The sequence below is a fragment of the Biomphalaria glabrata genome, chromosome 12 (genome assembly GCF_947242115.1).
Source record: "Biomphalaria glabrata chromosome 12, xgBioGlab47.1, whole genome shotgun sequence".
Classification (NCBI taxonomy): domain Eukaryota; kingdom Metazoa; phylum Mollusca; class Gastropoda; family Planorbidae; genus Biomphalaria; species Biomphalaria glabrata.
The window spans coordinates 34,927,598-34,950,719 of NC_074722.1; the positions used below are offsets into that span (position 1 = coordinate 34,927,598).

The window sequence follows — 23,122 nt, forward strand, 5'->3', positions numbered from 1 at the left end:
TCTTAGAAATACAGACGTTACTTCAAAAAAAAAAAAGATGATTACGTCATACGCGTTATGCATCTAGTCATGCATGTTAACCAATGACTTAAATTCTGCCAAGTCATTGGTTAACCTGGCTGCCTCAGGCAACCCATTCAATACTCTATCCGATCACGGTTTAATGGTAGGCCTATTATAGGCTACGCTACTCACTGTGTGTGTCTGCCTTGTGCAGTTTTTGTACTTGTCATTTCTCAAATCCTTAATTCTAAAAATAGGTAGACCTAGATTCGATCTATCTATAATAAAACAAAAGCCAGTCACTGTGTTGATCAACACTCCTTGATCGGGCTATTTCTGAAGCCTCATATCTTTCACATTGCTGTTACCATCTGTTCTAAGTCTGGCCCCTAACATACGGACATGTCCAGTTAATATATCGATTCTTCACAGTTCCCTGTCCTTTAGTCTGTTGGACCGTTAGTGCACCAGACCGTCTTTCTCCATCCCTCTCTGTTTTTCCCCTTGACTATTATAGAATGCCTTCCAATGACAGGACAGTCCATTCTTTGATATGTTGTGCTCACTTCCCTTTCTTAGTCTGCAGGGCCGGTCTTAGATAATTCGAGGCCCTTTAGGCGAAGTGAATTTGGTGGCCCCAAAAGAAATTTAAAAAAATACAAAATAAACATCGAAAATAAAATTACGCAATTTATTTTCAAACCTAGTCAGGCTATGTACTCCAAAAATAATACTGGACGCAAATTTAGCTATTTCTTCTCTAAACAAAAATTGTTTTCCCGTCAGAATGGTCTTTATATCCTATAAAATACAGACGTTACTTCAAAAAAAGAAGATGATTACGTCCTACGCGTCATGCATGTTAACCAATGACTCGATCAAATTCTGCCAAGTCACTGGTTTTCATGGCTGGTTCAGGCAACCCATTCCATGGTGTTTGCGAGCTCTGATTCAGGAACTTAATGTGGTGTGACCATAAATAGTTTTTTCTGACTGTGCTCAGCAGATCATCGTGGACCGTGGAGCCCAAACGCCAATGTAATATTATGTTTCGAATTTCCTCCTTTGTGATCAGTATACATGCACTTGTAAAGTACCGGTATTAGAATCGTAGATCTAAAGAGTCATTGGAACAGCAACGTGCAATTTGGATGGCCTACACAGGCATTGTTAGATAAAAATGCATAAATCGAGTAGGCCTATAATACCTATTCCATCAAATAGATTGGGTTATTCTTAATTCTTATTGCTTATTTTGATGTTGGAGCGTTCAGATAATTAATTCAATATACGAGAAGAACTGCGCAGTGGTTTCCAAATCAGTCATCTCTTCATATAGTTTTCTTTCTATTGGGGTGTTTTGGGGCCAGTGTCTTGTTCGGGCCTCTTGATAAAGAATGCAGTTTTGAAGAACATGGTCAGCATTCTCTGGTTACAATCCACAAGGGCGGATTTTAACGAGACCATTTGTTATATATCTACCAAATGGTCTCGATTTCAAGCTAGTTCCAATTTTTAGCTTCCGGACATGTACGATCTTATTCTGTTGTATCCACGTACGGAAATTGAACGTTGGTCATGTAGGGAGCTTATAGGCCCCTATAGGCGTCGTCTTCCTTTAGATTCGAATTAGAGCTTGTCTATTTCTCGGTTATTTTAGTCACTATTTCGAATCTGTTCTTCCACAATTTGTTAGAATGTCAGCCTTCTCATTTGCTTAAATTCTAGTTCAGTATGTGCTGGTAACATGGTTTGGCTCTGAGAACACGAGTTCAGACTACATTAGCATACAATTGAGTGAAATGTGTACTTGACAAAGTCAATGTTGTGGACTATGTAGGCGATAATGTTTCATTGTGCTACTTTGAATTAATCAACAATTTATATATATAACGTGATATAAGTGCTTGGTGATATTAATGTTTTTAATATTATTATTATTAACACCAAAATCAAGCTGATGCGCTCCCTGGTCATAGCCACATTCTTATATGCTTGTGAGTCTTGTGCGCTGACTGCAGAACTAGAGAGGAGGATCCTGGCAATGGAGTTGAGATGCTACAGAAGGATCCCAGGTATCTCATTTAAAGACCGCATCACAAACCAAGAGATTAGAGACAGGGCTACTACAGCGATTGGGTCATCACCAATCTGTTACTATAACCTTGGTTTGATAGGGGTCTCATGTGGCCATCACAGCAAAGTCCTTACAATATATGTCATGTACCCATTAGAGGTCGGTGGACTTAAAGCGTCCTAAAAATCCCTATGTACAAAATCCGTCTTCCCTGGGGTTCAAATATGGGACTTCTTTGTTTCTGAATCTGCCATGTTAACCAGTGGCGTAGCTAGGGTGGGGGGGATGAGAATATCAAAATCCCCCCAGGTCCCCATTTGAGGGGGGGGGGGCAAATGAGTGTTTTTTATGTTAACAAATGAAATATTAACAAATGCAGGGCCCCAAAGAGGTCAAGCCGCCCTCCCCCAAACCATGGAAAATTCCTAGCTACACCCCTGCTGTTAACCAATGACTACACATGGTTGAATCTGCTCTGTGATTTTTTGCAGTTTTTCTGTTAACCATACTCCAATGAAGATTTGATAAAAGATAAAAACCAGAGTAACTAAAGCCATAAAATAGCCCATAGGTTGCTTAACACTAACCAACAAAATGAAAAGTGAATATTGGCTTCTTAATGTCATCCAATGTTAGAAATACATTATTGTTAATCTTATTAATAGATTAAGATGCATGATCAAATCTCTTCTCAAATGTAACTAAATGTTGATGATTGGTTCTAAATGCTTCTTTTCATTTGATACATGATTTTTTTGTGTGAATTGAAAAATAGCTGGGTTTTTAGCTGGATTTTTTTTTGTTCGGTCCAACAGAGTCCATTTACATAATTTGGCCACCTGATTGAATGTATATTATTTATATGTGCACTATAACATAAAGAAAAACAGAAGATCACATAAAAAAACGTACATATTAATCAGATGTAAACAAATGAATAAAAATCTTTTATTTTAAAGATTTCAAGTCCTGTAAATAAACAAACACTGCTACACTTACTTTTTTACATCATTTTTTCATGTAAATGAAGACATTTTGATTCATTGTGTTGCTCCTAATAAATGTACGATCTAGTGTACATTATAGAGCTTATTTGTTGGTAAGTTGAAATATATACTAAGACATCACACATATACTTGAATAAAGTAAAGTATGTGTATTTATGCCTGCTAAACTGAATTCATAATAAAAAAATATATTTATTTAATGATACAAATATTTAGAATTGAAAAAAAAAAGTTTAAAAAGACATTTAGATAGCGGCCAATAATTGCCATAGAGTTCTTTCTCATTGTATAGTGTGAAGTAAATAAAAAAATTGCCAATTAAAATTGAAGGTACTGCAGGTCTAGGACTAATTATTAATTGTATTATGCATAAATTCAGAGCAATAAAAACATTGAATCATATATACAATTATCACCAGAGTTTTCTTTGGTGGGAATGTTTAATTTTTAGTCAAATGACTTTTCAGATGCTAATTTTTATTATTTCATTCAATGTAACAATAACAACTCTTTAACTTCTTACATTTAAACATTTTCTGATATTAAAAAAAAAAAATGTAACTAAAAAAAATGTGCCGTAAATATGAAAATCACAAATAACATTTCTTTTTTTTTTTTTTTTTTTTGTGCTTTTTAATTATTTAAAATGTTTTTAAAAGCATAGTAATATGTCATAGAAGTGTTTAGTTGAGATACTTTTTCGTAATATAAAAGTTGATGTAACAAAAGTATATATAAAATTTTTCATTCTTAATATACAAAAGCAGAATTTTGTTTCATATCTGTGCTGCTGATGTGATGACATCTTTTATTAATAGACTTTAAGTGTCAGTTCCATGTCCATCGTATGAAGCACTTATTGTGGGATTGGTGTCTCTTTTAACAGATGTCCCTTTATGTTCATGGTCACCATCTCGATCAAATATCTGTTCATAAAAAATATGAGTTATTAGAAATGTGTTAAAGGATCACTGTTTCTTAACCAACCAGCTAGTTTCATTTTTTTTTCCCATTTCATTGAAATAAATTAAAAGTAAATGAGTCCGAAGAATTATGCATCAAATCTAAAGGGGAATAAAAAAGACTGAACTATTTAAGCGTGTATGGCTAAAGACTTGACACACTAATTAAAGAATTTGATAAAAAAAATAAAAAGGGATTTTAAATATACAAAGCAATACAATTCTGTGACTGACAAACTGTATCTTATCATTTCTCATATATTGCAGATGTTTCTTCAAAAAAGAAGATAATTACAGCCTACACTTTTCATGTGTCAATCAAGTCATGCATGTTACTCAATGACTCCGCTAAGTCATTGGTTTTCATGGTTGATTCATTAAAAAAATATAGACATTCAGGCTAGCATGATGGAAAAAGTAAGTCAAATAATGCTTTCAAACTTTTATCTTTCTACTGCTAACATACAACTATACATATTGTAACACATTCTTTTTCTTTATCTTTTTGTTTTAAACAAAGCCTACTAGTGAAAGATTTACCTACAAAGAAAAAACATTCAGCCTGTATTTTATAAATAGTTGTTTATAAACTATAATACAATGCTTCAAAATCTGAGATAATAAATTACCGTACAGGTCAGATTAATTTTCTATTCTAGGTAAGCTAAATAAAGCATTATGCATTAAACAATTGTATTTTGGTTTTACTCCTAAACCAAAGCAGACCTGTTTAATTAACAGTGAGGGGAAAAAAGAAAAAAGGAGAAAATACAAATTGAATAAAATAAATAGAAAAGAAACTATTCAATACATTTTTCTAGTATTGTGAATGTGTGTTATCTGATATTAGATATAAAATGTAGGCTACCTACTTTTAAGTTTCTATGATCTGTGATCTGAGAAAATAATATTTAAAATTGAATTTATTAATATTTTGGAGCGAAAAGAAGCTTTTATTTAAAACAAAAAAAAGTTAAAGAGAAAACTGACCAAATTGGTTAATTTTTAGATTCCAAAAGAATTAAAAAAAAAAAAATATTTTTTTTTACAGTTAGGCCCTACTTGTGATAAAAAATAAAGAAGGTGATATTTACGCCTACACTTTTTAATTACTACACTTTTTAAGTAAGTAATGAATTGTTATAAAATTTAGCACAAAAAAAAAAAAAGGTTATGGCTGCATTAATATTAGTATGACATGAAAATGTGTATGGGAACAACAAAACACGGAGCAATTTAAAGGAAACAAAAAAAGTTCTAGTGAATACATTTTTTGACAAAGACTGAGGAGCATATAGAGCAGTGGTCTTCAACCTTTTTTGACCCACCGCCCCCTTTTTTATATATTTTCTCTTTAAAAAAAACACCAGTGCCCCCTTCCCGGAAAGTAAAGAAACGTGACATTGCAAATTAAAATAAAATTCTATTTATATAGTGATTTTGAAGCTGTCACTAACAGATCGTTGATTTTAAAATTATTCTAAAAAAAGTAAAATAACTCTCTCATGGCCATGATTTGTTTTCAACATTTCCCTTTTTAAATTATTGAAAATTAGTATTTTAAGCTTGAATTTTTAATTAAGTTTATATTTAATATAATTATTATTATTGTTAAATTTATTTTAAAAAAATGAAATTTAGCTAATGGGAACAGTTTGACAATTATTAGAGTTGTCAGGCTTTAAATTAGTCAAAGGAAGGCTACATCCCTCTTTTTCTCAGCTTATGCATATTAACCAATGACCTAAATTCTGCCAAGTCACTGGCTTTCCTGGCTAGCTCAGGCAACCCATTCCTTGCTCTAATAGCACTAGGGAAGAAGTATTTGTACAAATTTGTCCCAGCATATGGGATGAGAAATGTGCCTTTATCTTTGTGTCTTTCTGAGTATTTTATTAAATTTTGTTATTGTATTTGAAGATTATAGTTCAGTGTTTAATGTATAATTGCTACTTTACTTTTGTGTCTTCTGTCCTGAAGGCTTTCTAAATTTAGTGATTTAACTAAAGGTGTTACTCTAGTCAAATGTGAATATTCATTTGTTATGAATCTCACTGATCTATTTAGTGTCTGTTCAGTTTCTTAATGTTTTCTTGAGTTGAGGGGTCCCAGACAGAGGATGCATATTCTATTATTGGCCTAATCAAGGTTTTAGTTTTATGTTCTTAATTGATTTATAGAAATATGTTGAGCAAAAAGCTTAAAATAACATTTCCATTTTTGACCTTTGGTATTTAACAGGAACATTTAAATACAGCTACAACTCTGTAGTGCCTTCTGTTCAAATTCTTTTTATTGATGACATTATTTTGTAACTCTTTTTTCCTGCGAGTTTAATTTTAACATCAGTAAGTATGTCATTCATGTTTTGATTTTTAAAATTTATTGCATCATAGATGCGAGTTGTATTACTTCATTGAAGATTGTTAGGTGAGTAGCATAGACATGTGCAGACCTAATTCAGTCTTCAATAAGCAAGTTCTGGGAGATTTTTAAACTACTTTCTTGAAACATTAGGACAAAAAGATTTAATGTCTTAAAAAAGAGCCAAGAATTAGCTTTGAATCAATAAAGGCAAATTTCTTTCCTTGCAGTACCAGGTTCATTTCATTTATTTGAGTTAGATGCTTGTCACTTAAAACCAATCTTTTTATACTTTCTTTATGTCATTGCAAACAGAATGATCCTCCTGTTTCTCAAAAAAAAAAAAAAATTCCAAAAATTTTATTAAAGAGCTAAGCCAAACGAGCAAGACGATTCTCTTTAAAAATAAATAAATAAATGGGCTACTATTTCTAGCAACAGGATAAAAGTAAAATAAGTTCACCTTTTGTGTCATGTATAAGTTTTGACTTTTTCAGAAAATAAAATTAGCTCCTCATTTACATCATCTTGTACCTCTTTGCTGACATTGTGAAAGTTTTCCTTTTTAAATAAACGTTAACTTATCACATTTCTATTTTAAAGTTAGCCTTAACATTGAAAAAAAACAAAACATTTACATATTAATTCTAACAATTTTTTTTTACTAGTATATTGTAGATTAAAAAAAACTATAATTTAAAAAGTTTATTACCATGTTTATTTATCAAAAGAAAAAATTTATATATATAAAAGGGAATACACAAATTAAAAATGCATTCTCTAACCTTGTTTCTGTTCTTAAATTAGTAGTAAGCTAATTATAATTTGTCTATTTTTACTTTTACAGCAGAAACTTGGAATAATTTTATTTTATTTGTTTTGTTTCAGAGCACATTCAACTTTTTTTTTCTGTGTGTCTCTTTTGAACACAGCACCCCCTTTTTTGCCCAGCATGCCCCTACTACCCCTTTTACTCTCAATGCTACTATTTTCATGAAATCGACCCCCCCCCCTTTTTTTGAGGGGCGTTATCCCCCTCATTGAAGACCACTGATATAGAGCATTCTAAAAAATTGTACACCAACTAAATCTAGATTGAAAATATGGTTTCAGCAATCAATTCAAATGTAAAAGTAAAGTAAGTAAAGTTCCCCTTTCAGACCTTGTGGTCTATAGGGCAGATGATGTAAAGGTCATCTGTTTCATGGCCTACCGTTAATAAGGGGTGTCATGTGGTCAGCACAATCACTAACCCCCTTTACTTTTCCCCAACTAATGCCAGGTACCCATTAGAGCTGGGTGGACTCAGAGGCACCCAAAGATCCCGAAATTAAAAATCCTAATCTTCATCAGAATTCAAACCCCAGTCCCTGGTTTGGAAGCCAAGCGCTTTACCGCTCAGCCACAGTGCCTCCAAATTCCAAATTTGTAATCAAGAATTTTGACACATCAGATTGAATAGGACACACTCAAGAAGCAGTGAGCTTACAAAGAACTATACTTTACCAATAAACCCTTATCACAACTGCAGAGCAAAGAGGGGGATCATTAGAATTAGCAACTATGCAACCCTTGATAATACTTTCTTTCCTTCAAAAAAACAGATCATCCCTATGACCAACATAAAAATGTCCTACGGTACACTAACACTGAGCAATCTTGAGAGCAACAGACATGACAAACAATGACAGCAAGGAAACAGTCCTTCAGTAAACTGCAGCACACACAAACACTAATCCAGGAAGATGAAGCCATAATATCCCAATATCTTAAAGGTAAACTCTTTAGAGGATGGCATGATCTGAGAATAATGCATATGGTGATCATAAATATAGGAATATCTATCTCAGCCCTTAAAATCTAGAGTTTAGAACAAAGACTGCCCTCTAATTCTAGAGTTTAGAACAAAGACAGCCTTCCAATTCTAGAGTTTAGAACAAAGAGGAATTTCAATTAATAAAATAAATATGCTAATTTTTTTCGCACTAACTCTTTATAATTTCCTCCCTGGAATATTTTATGATAATTAATTTATAGCTCTTTCTCTCCATAATAATTTTCTACATTTTGATGAAATTATTCACATGTCTCATTTGTAGTGTACTACTGTGTTATGATTAAACTTCAATATCTTTTTTGTTTGTTATCATAAAATGTTACATTTGGTATAGAATTAATAAGGGAAATGCATGCCTTGTTACAAAATTAAATACAAATCAATTTATATTTAAAAATAAAAAATATTTTTAATTTTGGTTCTGACAATAAAAACTTTAAACTCACCAAATGTGGACAGGACATCTAGATCTAGTCTAGATCTAGAAAATACTTTATGATACAAATTGAAGAAATTGCCGTTTTATGCTATATATCTTTTGTTCAAACAATAATGTGTGTAAAAATACATAAAATGGAAATCTAGGGCTATTATCCTATTTCACTACAATAGGAAAATGTGTAATAAATAAATTAGAGAAAATTTAAGCAAACCCCCCCATCCCATTTAAACACAGACTGTCAAAACTTGTTTAAGGGAAAATAATCTGAGTGTTTAACAAAAGGGAAACTATTCAAGATTAAGTTTTAAGTAATTAAAAAGAAAAAAAATTAAAATTTAGGGGTGAAAGAAATGAGTTTTAAAGAATCAATGATGAAAGAGTATCCTATCAAAATAACAGGTTTAATCAACAATGGAGAGAAAGAGTCAAAGTATTTTATAAAGTATTTTGTAAGAATTGAATACTAGAATTTAATAAAACCTTTAGTAAATTTATTTAACTAAAATAAATTATTATCTCTTTCAAAACATCCTTATGATGTGGGATATTACTAAAAAAAAACACAACTATCATGGCCGGCTCTAACCATTGCAGGGCTCTATATGAAGTGGATTGCGTGCGGCTGAGTCAGTGATAGGGATAAGGATAATAAGTGAAAATTAAGATTTTGTATTTAAAAAAATGAATATGTCTTTGCATTACATTAAATGAAAGCTGAAAATGCAGTTTTTTTTTATTGTGCATAAACTGGTGTTTACCATCTTAAATGAAACCCCAAAATGACAATTTTGTTTATTTTTACAGACATTATTATGAGTTTTCAGGAGATTTTAATAATTTCAGGAGATTTCCAGGACTTTTTTTTTGTGTGTATATTTGGCAATTTCAGATTTCCAGCAGCTCCTAAAAATATTGAGGCCGCAGGAATCTTGTTATAAGATATAATGGTTAAATTTTATAATTTACTCCTAGAATGAGCGCAGGGCCCACTGCGGCTGCATAGGTTGCACTGGCCTAAGGCTGGGCCTGATAACTATCATTAATTGTAAGATAATTTATTTAAGGTAAAATTAAAAAAATAAAGAGATGATATTATCCAATTGCTATACTAATGAAGTATTCTCATAAAATAATGAAAAATTTTGACAGCTGATTTATTCAGCATTAATAATCAGAGATTAAGGTTATTGTTTTTAACTTATTGTTTTTTTTTAGTGCAACAGCATTCAAATTCAAGCAACATTATTTTCATATAAAAGTAAACAACTTTTGAAACATAATTCAGATTTTTGAATTATATAAATGTTTTGATAGAGAAAGCGTTTAATGTGTAGTAAATGGGAGACACAACTAATAGGTTAAAATATAAAATACTCTTTTTATTTAAAAGTTAAATCAACATTTCTTTAGATAAAATTAATATGATTTTTTTTTTTTCAATTTAGCTTCATAGTTGTAATAAAAAAACAACAACATATCACATTTACACGGAAGAGAAACTTCGAAACTTGAAGTGAACTAGGACAAACTAGCACATGTGTTGAACGCATGTGTTGAACGCATGTGTTGAACACATGTGTTGAAGGCATGTGTTGAACGTATAAGCTACATTCCTATTAGTTCTGTGACCAGCTAACCTGGAAAGCATCTCGCCCTTCAACTTGTAAATACTTATATTCTCTATAGTAACTTCTTGCTTGAAGGAAGTAAAGGACCAAAACATCACAGATGATTACAGTCTGTAGAGATGAAAAAAAAAAGTGCACATTTTTTTTTTACATGCAAAGCAACACAAATCTAATAGTTGTACAAGCTTTATCTCTATAATTTATAACTAGAACCTGTACATTTTAATGATTGGGTTATGCCTACATTTCTAGATATTAATCATAGGAAAGATTAGTTATGTTGTATAAGATAAGTTATAATGCATAAGAAAGTTATGTTGTGTAAGATGAGTTATATTGTATAAGATAAATTATGTATAAGATAAGCTATGTTGTATTAGATAAGTTATGTAGTATAAGATAAGTAATGTTGTATAAGATAAGTTATGTAATATAGGATAAGTTATGTTGTATAAGTTGAGTTATGTTGTATAAGAAAGTTATTTAATAATGTATAAGAAAATTATGTTGTATAAGATAAGTTATGTTGTATAAGATGAGTTATGTTGTATAAGATAAGTTATGTTGTATAAGATAAGTTATGTTGTATAAGGTGAGTTATGTTGTATAAGAAAGTTATTTAATAATACATAAGATAAGTTATGTTGTATAAGATGAGTTATGTTGTAAAAGATAAGTTATGTTGTATAAGATAAGTTATGTTGTATAAGGTGAGTTATGTTGTATAAGATGAGTTATGTTGTATAAGATAAGTTATGTTGTATAAGATAAGTTATGTTGTATAAGGTGAGGGGTTGTATAAGATAAGTTATGTTGTATAAGGTGAGTTATGTTGTATAAGAAAGTTATTTAATAATGTATAAGAAAGTTATGTTGTATAAGAAAGTTATGTTGTATAAGATAAGCTATGTTGTATAAGATGAGTTATGTTGTATAAGAAAGTTATTTAATAATGTATAAGAAAGTTATGTTGTATAAGAAAGTTATGTTGTATAAGATGAGTTATGTTGTATAAGAAAGTTATGTAATATAGGATAAGTTATGTTGTATAAGGTGAGTTATGTTCTTTAAGAAAGTTATTTAATAATGTATAAGAAAGTTATGTTGTATAAGAAAGTTATGTTGTATAAGATGAGTTATGTTGTATAAGGCAATCTGAGCATTAAAAATAATAATAAACTTCATAGAATCCTAAATGCCGCTGGCAAAATCATTGGCAAAAAACAAAACCCATTTGGGCAGTTGTTTGAGACAAACATCTATAAAAAAGCTAACAAGATCCTCGAAATAAAGAATCACCCTTTGTGTCAGGATTTTGTGATTCTACCATCACAAAAGAGATACAAGACACCGATAGCAAAGACAAACAGACACAAACACTCTTTTGTTCCCCTGGCAATCAAATCATTAAATAAGAACAATCTGGTATAAACTTTGTCACATGTAAATTATGAGTGAGTCTGGTGTGAATGTACACTTAGGTTTCTTATAGTTATAATGTTTTTTGTTTGGTGTAATGCACAAATTGTAAGACAAATTTCCTTACGGATAATAAAGATTATTATTATTATTATTATTATTAAGTTTTGTTGTATAAGGTGAGTTATGTTGTATAAGAAAGTTATTTAATAATGTATAAGAAAGTTATGTTGTATAAGATAAGTTATGTTGTATAAGATGAGTTATGTTGTATAAGATAATTTATGTAGTATAGGATGAGTTATGTTGTATAAGATAAGTTATGTTGTATAAGATAAGTTATGTAGTATAAGTTATATGTTGTATAAGATGAGTTATGTTGTATAAGAAAGTTATTTAATAATGTATAAGATGAATTATGTTGAATAAAATGATGATTGTCTACTCACAATGGTCAACAATGCTAAGCCACTGCTGAAGTTTAAAATGAGGGGAATGACATTGAATTTCCCAGCTTTCCCTTGCACGGTGATCACAAACATTATACCAGTGGCTTTGTACAGATTTCTGTACTGCCTCAATGTGTCATTTTCTTTCAGTGCATAATAATCAGCATACCTTGAGAGTTATAAGAAATCATTAGATGTACACGAATGTAAGTAATATCTCATTGATTTAAACAAAGTTTTGGTCATGTTTAGAATCAATAGATTGACAACACAAAGTGGGAAGAACCATGATAATATTAAAATCACTTTCCTAGTATAAAAGAAAAACTTTTCAAGTAAAGAAAAGTTACAGTTCTCCTTCTGGCATATTAAGATTTTTTTTTCCTTGCTATTTATTATATATCTTCTTTTTTTTATTTCCCCTTTCAGACCTTGAGATCTATAGGGCAGATGATGCTAAGGTCATATGTTTCTTTGGCCAATGTTTAAGAAGCAGGGTGTCATGTGGCCAACACAATGACCAACTAAAGTCAGATACCCAATAGAGTTGGGTAGACTTGGGGGCACCCTAAAAATCCCCAAATTCAAAATCCCAATCTTCACTGAGATTCTAACCCAGGACCTTAGATTCCAAAGCCAAGCGCTTAACCATTCAGCCACCACTTCCCCCATATACCTTCCTAACAACTATTAAAGATGAGTTTAGTAATAAAATTTAAGAATTATATGATAAAATGTCCTTTTTTATATTTTGTGGTCATCTGAGAATGCTGACCATGTCCTTTAAAACTTTTCTCTTTATGATGAGGTCCGTACAGGACACTGGCCCCAAAACACCTCAATAGAAAGAAAACTATATGGAGAGCCCCCTGGTTTGGATACCGCTGCACTATTCATCTCATTTATTGGTCTAGTCATCTGAACGCTCCAACATAAAAATGAGAATGAGGAAGAAGAAGAAATAGTTTGTGGTAAATATTTAATCAGCATTAGGAGTGCTATTTTCCTACAAAAAGATCTATTACAAAATCTTTTCAGTATGCGGTGATAATAACATAAGAAACTTCTTTATGTATAACTTCTTTAAGAAATGGTATTACAACAATCAGATATTCAAGTTGTTGGTATACCTCCTTCCAATAATGGAGCTTAAAGATATGACAATTTAACACTAACAGTTTAAAAAATGTTTCAAGTTCTTTTAAATGAGACTCACCGAAAGTTAAATCCATTAGAAACATTGTAATCACTGCTGTCAAGTCTTTTGAAGCTATACTCTGGCAAACATTCATCAACACTCTTGTCCAAGTCACATGTCCAGTCTATCACAATCTGCAGTATTGCACCCTTATAAATGGAAAGACAAATTAAAATAAAAGGCATCTTAATTTTAATATTATATTACTGAGTATTCCAGACAGGTCATTTAAATTCTTTTGTGGGCTTTGTTTTGTAGTCTAGTCAAGTTCATAACTGTATATGGACTAATGTATACAAAGGTAAGTGTTTCCTACTGTGAGAAGTGGGTCTATAGGCCTTTTCAATATCTTAATGTCAGAACTGTCATTGGGGTGATACATTCCTAAACCACCTCATACTGATAGGGAAACAGGCTGTTCTCATAAGTACAATCAAACTACCTGATGCAGCCCACATGTTGTTTCTGACATGAAGTCTATGCCAGTCAGCCCAGCTTTGCCCACTGGAATCAGCTAGGTTACAGGAGAAATAAACCAGCCCTTGAGTTAGTGTTTAGATTTTCTGCTGTTTAGGCGGGGCACCACAGGGGTGTCTGGACATGGCATGAGTGTCCACCTAACTCTAATGAGTTGGGGAAAGTAAAGGTTGTTGGTCATTGTGCTAGCCACATGAAACCCTTCTCATTTACCATTGGTCATAGAAACGATCTTTACATCATCTACCCTATAGATTGCAAGGTCTGAAAGGGGAAACTTTACTTCAACTATCATAGTAATAGACAATACAGTGAAAAGAAAGTGTTATAACTAATATCTCTCCTTACAGTATCATAGTAATAGACAAATGGTGGACAAACAATAGTATAAAGTCAAACATGTTCAATTCATAATAAGAATTTAAAAAAAAAGGAGTCAAATAGGAACAAATGATCATTATCATTGTAGACCCTCAATAGAGCAAGAAAGAGCAACTAGGCTAGATGTTATGAAGAAATGCATGAAAAGAAGAATTGTACTGTATAAAATAATCTGTGAATGCTTACTTTCTGAGCTAATTTGTCATAGTCTTGATTTGCAGCTAGAGCAATGTCCCCTAACAGTAAGATAGGACAGTATTTCCCTTTAGAGTCGCTGCTATTCCATCGACAACTACTCAGATCATTATCATTTTTATAAATATTAAGGATGTTGCGTCTGAAATAATAAAAAAAAAAGATAATAAAAAGGTGTAAACTAATAATACAAAAGCCTGGTGAATAAAGAAAATGTTCTTTTGTTGACTTTATTATCTTTCTATACAAAAATATTAGTGTTTTTAAAATGAACATTTTTGATACAAAACAGCTCACCAGACATTGTTAAAAGGCTACAAGAGTAAATAACAAACAAGGCTTACAATAGTTCTAGAAGCATTTGATTTGCTTTTTTTCCGTAATATCTAGTGTTAACAGACACCAGGAATGAAGCACAGAAAAGAAGACAAAGCCTTACAAAGGTAGACAACAACAAAAATAAAAGACAAAAATGAAACTTATTAGGATTACAAGTTAGTTGATGAAGCAAATTAAATTTGTAAAATTACAATGATAAGTGTCAGAAAAAGCAAATACTTTCTTCAGATTGTACTCTGGAATAAGAAAGTTTCTGTGTCAATGAAGAGTCTACACTTTTCTATTGTGTCCACTGCCACAACTGTACTTTGATTAAAAAGAATAACTCACCAAACTCAAGGAACTCTAAGAAGCAGGTTTCACATGAATAGTCTTAACTATACATGAAGACCACAGTTTATTGAGGAGGTTGTAAAAATAAGAGTCCACTTCCTGTACTACAAATGATTTAAAAGTTGAAGTTCTGGTTGAACAACTGATCATTATTTGCATCCATTTCACTAAGTGAGTTTCTGTGTTTATACCAGACAATATAAAGGATTGAATTTGATCATTGGTTACTAAGCCATTGCAGTAAACAACACAGTAATATCTTCTTATAAAATACAAGCATTACTTCCAAAAAGAAGATGATTACATCCTATGCATCTAGTCATGCATGTTAACCAATGACTCAAATTCTGCTAAGTCATTGGTTTTCCAGGCTGGCTCAGGAAACCCATTCCATGCTCTTATGGAGAAAGGAGTATTTGTACAAATTTGTCCTGGCATATATGGAACGAGGAATGTGCCTTTATCTTTGTGTCTGAGTATTTTATTAGGTTTTGTTTTAGTATATCAAGATTATGGTTCAGTGTTTTATGTATAATTGCTACTTTACATTTTTTAAGTCTTCTCTCCTAAAGCTTTCTAAATTTAGTGACTTTACTACAGGTGTTACTATAGTCAAATGTGAATATTTGTTTGTTATGAATCTCACTGCTCTATTTTGTGTCAGTTCCTGTTTTCAGTAACAGTTAGACATTTTCACATTTTAGGGCAATGCCTGCCAGACAGAGGACCCAACCTAAAAAAGGAGGACTTGCCCTTCATTTGCTGGACATCTGGTAAACCTATTTATATCAGTTTTTATTATAGCTGGTGAATATTAATTTAACTATTGACAAAAAAAACAACCTTTTGTTTTAATATGATTTAAGAAATTTTATAAAGTATTTTTTTTTATTCCAGTAGCCAGATTTGCTACCACACAAATTAAGAACAAAAACATGTTTACCTTTTTACATCAAATTTAGGAAATGCAATGTCATTCTTGATAAACAGTGTGAAATTTTGGGATCCTACAAGATTGATTACATTGCCACTGCTACAAAAGTAAAAAAAAATTATTATTAATCTTAGAAATATAATATAAAAGTAGTAGTAATAACTAGGAAAAAAAAATTTCCACTAATTTTTTAAACATTCTGATTAAATAAAAATGAATGTATCATTAAAAAAAATTATTTCTTCTTGGCTTAGAGTATATAATGTCAATAGGAACATTAAGACAATTATAGAGATGTTTTGTTTTTACATGTTTCAGATGTTCCCTCAGGTTCTGAAGATAATTACATCCTTGAAGGGGATGGCAGAGGGAAGTGTTCAAACCCAGGACTTTTGAGACCACCAAAGATCAGTCTAGATTGCCTTCCATGCAACCAGAGATCAGGTAAACAGCAGTAGAGAAGGGGAAAGATAAAAGTTGAGTGTAAATGAAATAAATAGGGAAACTTTCGAACCTCAGGAAGTGCATATGCAGCTGTGGTCAATATAAATACTTTATAGATGACAATATGCTGAAGAAAGCAATTAAAAAAAGAAATCAAAATAAAACAACAGAAGAAGACCACAAGTGTTTGTTTCTATTTATGTTTTAACTAACTTTGTATTTCATGTTTAAAATAAAAACACAATGAGCTTGGAACAATAAAGCATTTCTAGACATGGCTGTCTGGTCATATATGCTCAGGACTGTTGGTGGTCTCAAATGTCCTGGCTTCAAAACTTGCCTGCCCACCCCCCTCCTGTCCTGTGGAAAATTTGGGAAAGATGTAACTATCTTCAGAATCTGAAGAAACATCCGAAACATGTAAACCATTTTACACAACATACACACAGAAAAACTTACCCAGAAGAATTCTCAACCTGACACCATCCATAAATTTCACAAACTTTATTCACACCATCAGTGGAGTTCACACATCTACCAGTGAATGGTCCTGAAAACATTCATAGAGCATTGAAAAATATTCTTATATTAGCAAAGCTTATAATCTAAATTAAGTTATTCTATTCAGATTTATGACCACAATTATGACATACTCAGTAAAACACAAAGATATAGGCACATATGCTAGGAATACACAAAGGATGTAATAATCTTCTTTTTTGGAGTAATGTCTGCTCTTTATAAGATAATAAGATGACCTTTCAAATCAACATGTCAATTATTCTCCCGGTGCCATTGAGAAAGCATGATGATACACAGAAGCTTGTTGAACACCTTGGAGAATATGACCAGCCTGACTCTTGTATACAACAATTTGGAGGGTTTCTGATCACAGGGAGAAGGGAACTAACATTGATAGTAGCAGTACTATTAATGCATCCTCATGACTTAAGTCAGTTCCTGTTTTCAGGACTTAAGTCATGGGTGAAACATAATGATATCAGACATAGAAAATATGATAGTAATGGCAAACGTTCTAAGTCATAACAGTGAGCAGTTGGTTCAAACTGTATGATTGAAAATATAAAATAAATAAGACGATCTCTACTTTAATGGAGATTATAACAAAGCCTAACCATTTCCTTTATCTAATATTGTGCCTTTTAATCCGGAGCAATATGAAGAATCATCTGTACAATTACTGCCTTTAATGGAAGGATCCTGAAACAAAAAAAAATGTTATTTTTTTCAAGTAAAACCATCTTTAAATAAATGTACGGAGAAATGAATATAAGTTTAACTAATTATAAATTATATATTGTAAATCAGTTGTTTTTTTCTTTATAAACTATAAGCTTTACTATGTAGTGGCTTACCTCAGGGCAAACGGACTGTGTCTGACCCAACGTAGGAATAACATTTGTCATAACAAAAGCTGCATTGTTTTCCTGCAAATAATTGTGTGCAACATGAATGGACTATAACAAATTATATGATGTCATTTTTAGAAAGAAGACTTTTATAAACAAATATTCAAATGTGATTTACCAAGTATATGTCATGAAATAATGTAGTAGGCACATACTGTGACTTTTAAATCAAATGCCACATTTATTAGGATCTTGTAAACTCTTCAACATATCCATACAAAAGATTAAGTATATAGGAATGACTGAAGGGATATATTATATATATATATTTATTTATTTACATACACATTTATATATTTTAATTGAAAGATATCTTTAATCTTTTGAGAGCATAGAGTTCATTTACTTTATTGAAAGATTTACATGGGAGATGAATGTTACAATATTTGTAAAGATTTCAAGCCCTACCTGCGGTGGAATAACATAGTCTGCAACATCCCAAGTTCTTAAGCCAATGTCAGGCAGATGACTTTGGTTGGAAAGAGCAATACCTTTCACCTTAGTAGTGACAGCACTTTGAACAGTATCAAAGTCTTGGTAGCCTTTCTTGTACACTAACACAAAACTGAAGAAAAGACAAAATCATATGAAGCTGTTTAGTGCTGGGTATTGCATTTGTTGTCATTTTAACTATTTCTCTCCTAATTGACGATACCATCGTTGAACTGACCTCATTTAATCAAATTATTGATTAATTTTATAAAATTGAATTTGTATTATATAAAAAGAGCATGCATTTCCCTTTAATTCTATATCAAGTACAACATTTTCTGATAACAAACAACAAAGTTATTGAAGCTTAATCATATAAGGGGAGTGAAAAAGTATTGAACAAAAAGAAGAATCTTCGAAACGTGGAAAAATACTTATGGAGAGAAAGAGTTGACAGATATGTTTGAGATGGTAGGCTATAAGAGGCACATAATGAGCAAGTAGCCAACAACTATCATAGGCAAGCATAAAATTAAGTGGAATCCAGAGGGCAAGAGAATGATTGGTAAACATAAACACCAAAAGGATTGGAGTCGTTGTTTTGAAGCTCCAGACAGTTAGTACGACTGAACTGATGAATACCGGTATCTATTATATTTTTAAATTTTAGAAGTTTAATTAACTGATTAAACTTCTCTGAACAAAAGCTCAATGAAACTTTTATTAATAATAGACCTAGACACAGATTTAACTTAAGATGAGATAGTCTTCGAGTCCGAATATCAATGAAGAATGCAGTATGTCCCGTGGCTAGGCAGCCCCAGCTGTGACCTACATATATATTTCTTATCTTATTGTATAGAATACAGACATTACTTCAAAAAAGAAAATGATTATGTCCTACGTGTCATGCATATTAACCAATGACCTAAATTCTGCCAAGTCACTGGTTTTCCTGGCTGATTCAGACAACCCTTTCCATGCTCTAATAGCACTAGGGAAGAAGGAGCATTTGTACAAATTTGTCCTAGCATATGGAACAAGGAATGTGCCTTTATCTTTGTGTCTTTCTGAGTATTATTATTAAATTTTGTTTTTGTATTAGAAGATTATGGTTCAGAGTTTTATGTATAATTTCTATTTTACTTTTGAGTCTTCTATCCTGAAGGCTTTCTAAATTTAGTGATTTTACTAAAGGTGTTACTCTAGTCAAATGTGAATATTCGCTTGTTTTGAATCTCACTGCTCTATTTTGTCTGTTCCAGTTTCTTAATGTTTTCTTGAGTTGAGGGGTCCCAAACAGAGAATGCATATTCTATTATTGGCCTAACCAAGGTTAAATAACATTTTAGTTTTATGTTCTTATTTTTGCCACATCCAGCCGGGTGAGATGAGATCTAATCTAATAGTAAAGAATTGAAATAATGTTTATCCAGAGTCAAACTCACTACAAATACATGCCTTTACTCTCTTGCGTAGAGAGTCGTCTCTATTCCACTATCACTTTCCCATGACTTTCTAACATAAATTATGATAAACCAGCTCATGATTTCATCACTCTACATTAGCTTAACTCCCTTTCCTCGTTCTTACTTTGAAAACACACACACACACACATATATTCCATTCAATAGAAAAAAAAGTGTGGACCAGTTTAACCTCTCGTGTGTCATACTTGACCTCAGGTAATTCTCCATTCTCAGATTCTGCGTAGATCTCTAGTAACTGAAAATGATAATCTGCCGAGCAGCTGCAGGACGTTGTCAGCATAGTTGAAAATGTTAGTGCAATGTCGAGGTTTGAAACAAAAGGTTGACTTTCACTACTGAATTCTTCCGCATTTGGCAAATCATCGAGATATTCTTTACTTAATCTTGCTTCTTCTTTTTTTTAAAATAGATTTATGGTTCATGTTGACGACCTCATTGATAATAATATTTTTAAAATTTTGTATTTAGGACATAAAGATCTATATAGTCAGCTCAGCAAGTAATCGGTCAACGATGGCCAGGTATGTGTTAGTTTTAAATTCATAAATCCAATTCGGCCACTTAACTCAGTTTCGTAATCACCTGTCTCTCCTGCTAGAAGTTTCTTTTCATTTGGTCGTGTCTTATCGTACCTATTTTATTTCTAGTAGGCCATAATTCTATAATTTTGTTATGTTAATTTCACAAATGTCTCAGAATTTTTTCTTTACTAATCCCCAATATTACCCCCCCCCCCCAAATCTACCGCCCTGATTTGACTTATAGCCCTTAAATAAACCCATCCCTGACAAAGACAGTTTGTGAGAAAAAAACTCAAAATCGGCTGAGGTGGTCCACCCAATTATAGGTAAAAAGTGGCCGTTGCGTCAGAACTCTGGAAGATCTAAAATATTATGTTGGATTTTCAATATCTTTTCTACTTTTTGAGATCTAAACAGCACGGAAGGACAGACAGACAAAACGAAACTAATATCGGCTTTTGGGGGCAGCTAATAAAATAGGCCTACTCTGAAAGGCAGATTTGAAGATTATTGCATATTTCTTATTCTGTAGGCTAGGACAGATTCGAACAACCACACAAGTGCTCCTTTTTCTATTCAAGCATGGAACGGGTTGCCTTAATTAACCAGGAAGAAATAATGCAGAATTAACCTACACGACAAGATTAACACATAGATAGGCAGGGCCGAATTTAAGTATGTGGATGCCCCAGGGCAGGATTGTGTGAAGGCCCCTCAATTTTTCGAAAGCTTTATAATTAAGATCCACTTATGAATGAAAAGCATGCTATATTTTAGAAGAAAAATATAGTTCATTTAAATTTAATCTGTCTAACTTTCCTTTTTTCCAAAAATATTTATTATGCATATTTTAGATTTAAAAGGTGTATATTTTTGAGTTTGTGGAAGGTAAGGCCCTTGGGAGACGTAATGTCGTAAATCCAGAGCTGTATTTACGTATTAGCCTACAAGCATGCTACAAGCGTGCACTTCTTAATCACGACATTTTGCCAGACGTAAAAATTGGGCTGCCATTAAAAGAGGTTCTATCTAAGGCAAATGACAGAGGAATGGAGAAAAACGGTCGACAAATCTTGCATGGTGCCCCAACGGTCCCACAGACTAAGGGACAGGGTAAGGTTAAGGTAAAAAAAAATGCAAAAAAAAAAAAGTTAGAAAAAAAAGTTTCTGCCCCGTCGAAATTCGTAAATATTTTTGTCTCTTTTGTGGAGGCCCCTTTCTTGTAAAGTCCCCGGGGCTGCCCTCCCTTTAATCCGGCCCTGTAGATAGCAGTAGGACGTCTTGAAGGCATGTCTGTAATTTATAAGATAAGAAGATAAGGTCGATTGTGGTTTTTGGTAACCTGTAGGCGTACTTCGATTTCTTTTGACGTGTTGCTGAAAATGTTGTAACATCTCAATCTATCTGCACTGCGGACCCATGGGGCAGTGTTACAACACCAACTCTCTTTGTAAACTTGTTATAGTTTTGTTTTTTTTAAAGTGACCGCAGCAGGGGAGGGGGGAGAAACATAATAGGCACTGCATTCTTTACACACAACAGAATCAGCCTCTGTTTTTGTATGTGTGACAGGACAGGACTAATGATCCGCCCTCCTTTCACTGACGTTTAAGGCATAAGATCTATCTACCTGTATATAGGCAACACAGGCTATGTTCTTGGAGCCCCCCCCCCACCCCCCAACCCTTTCAAAAAGGTTATCGGGATATTTTGAATAAAGGCAAAAGGGAAAATTGCCTGGTGCTGTAGACAACATGGTTGTATCCAGTGGTGGGTGGTGGTAGATTTGAAAGGGGTCTCAATACATAGCTTTGGGTCGTGTTAAATCTAAATCCGGCTCTGCCCCAACCTCACCATAGCCAAATCTATTACGTTTTCAAGATTTATATTCTTAGAGATTTTACGAGTAATAATTAGGCAAAATACTTAATTCATAATTTTTTGTGTGTTTCTATGGTGACGGTGGGAAGAGGTTAGCGATTGGAAGCTCGAGGTTCGACACCCGACTCGGGCAGAGTTGTGTTTACAGAGCGCCTAAAGGCAGCACGGAAAACCAGCTCCTAGATACCGCCTCCTCCCCACTGGTCCATAACTGAGATTGGACCAAAAGCGCTCTGAGCATGCTATAAGCATGAAAGTAGCGCTAGATAAAAGCTATAATAATAATTGGCTGTGAATGACGGACAGACGACTCCATATTGCCAGACTGAAAATAAGTGTTATTTTAGTGAGTTAGATTTTGTTCGGAATATCATTTTATATCATTACTAAAGTTTACTACACTTAATTTCATTTGATCTTAAGTTGAATTTGTTTATATTGAAATAAAAAGTTATATTTAGTAGGCCTATTGTTCACACACAAAAAAAAAACATATTCCAGTTATTACACGTTTTATAAGTTAAGATATAGGGCTAAAAATAGGCCTACAGCGGTTTAGTTCTCTACCAGCAGCTGGGTGCTACAAGTCAACGACCATCAACAACAGTTATAAACACGCTGACTATAGTTACCCGATAATGTAAGAAATGATTCCCAGTTGTAGAAGTCTGTTGGTGACTCCAACCTTCTTACTCTTAATATGTACGATCCTGGGTGTGTTATACTCAAACAGAAACGCCGAGGCCACTGCCAATAGTGGCGAACATCGCGACATTTCTGGACCGGTCGCAGGATAAGGCCGAACATCACAATCGTTACATGTGTAGGTTGGCCATTGTTGTTTTCTTAGGCTTCCTGATTAGGCTCAACACAGTGATA

The 23,122-nt window shown here is 32.7% G+C and overlaps 1 protein-coding gene and 1 long non-coding RNA gene across 6 annotated transcripts; one reads left to right on the forward strand and one right to left on the reverse strand.

Annotated features, from left to right (window-relative positions):
* Positions 1–44: 44 nt before the first annotated feature.
* Positions 45–16,018, forward strand: LOC129921983 (uncharacterized). 2 transcript variants are annotated; one of them, XR_008773912.1, is made up of 4 exons: positions 45–166; positions 1,961–2,078; positions 4,317–4,466; positions 15,816–16,018. It is a non-coding gene; the product is annotated as an uncharacterized LOC129921983 (long non-coding RNA). The 2 variants fall into 2 exon arrangements; XR_008773911.1 differs by lacking the exon at positions 15,816–16,018 and adding an exon at positions 6,446–6,567.
* Positions 3,007–23,122, reverse strand: LOC106075106 (P2X purinoceptor 4-like). 4 transcript variants are annotated; one of them, XM_056005581.1, is made up of 13 exons: positions 22,876–23,122; positions 18,328–18,484; positions 17,866–17,937; positions 17,626–17,710; positions 16,949–17,039; positions 16,055–16,144; positions 14,431–14,581; positions 13,405–13,535; positions 12,189–12,357; positions 10,330–10,431; positions 6,877–6,974; positions 4,922–4,945; positions 3,899–4,013 (listed from the first exon to the last, which is right to left on the reverse strand). In XM_056005581.1, the coding sequence occupies exons 1-11, from the start codon at positions 23,016–23,018 to the stop codon at positions 6,885–6,887; spliced, it is 1,281 nt and encodes a 426-aa protein (XP_055861556.1). In that variant the 5' UTR covers positions 23,019–23,122; the 3' UTR covers positions 3,899–4,013; positions 4,922–4,945; positions 6,877–6,884. The 4 variants fall into 4 exon arrangements, with proteins under 4 accessions (XP_055861555.1, XP_055861553.1, XP_055861554.1 ...); XM_056005580.1 differs by lacking the exon at positions 4,922–4,945 and having other exon boundaries at positions 3,007–4,013; XM_056005578.1 differs by lacking the exon at positions 6,877–6,974 and having other exon boundaries at positions 3,007–4,013; positions 22,876–23,121.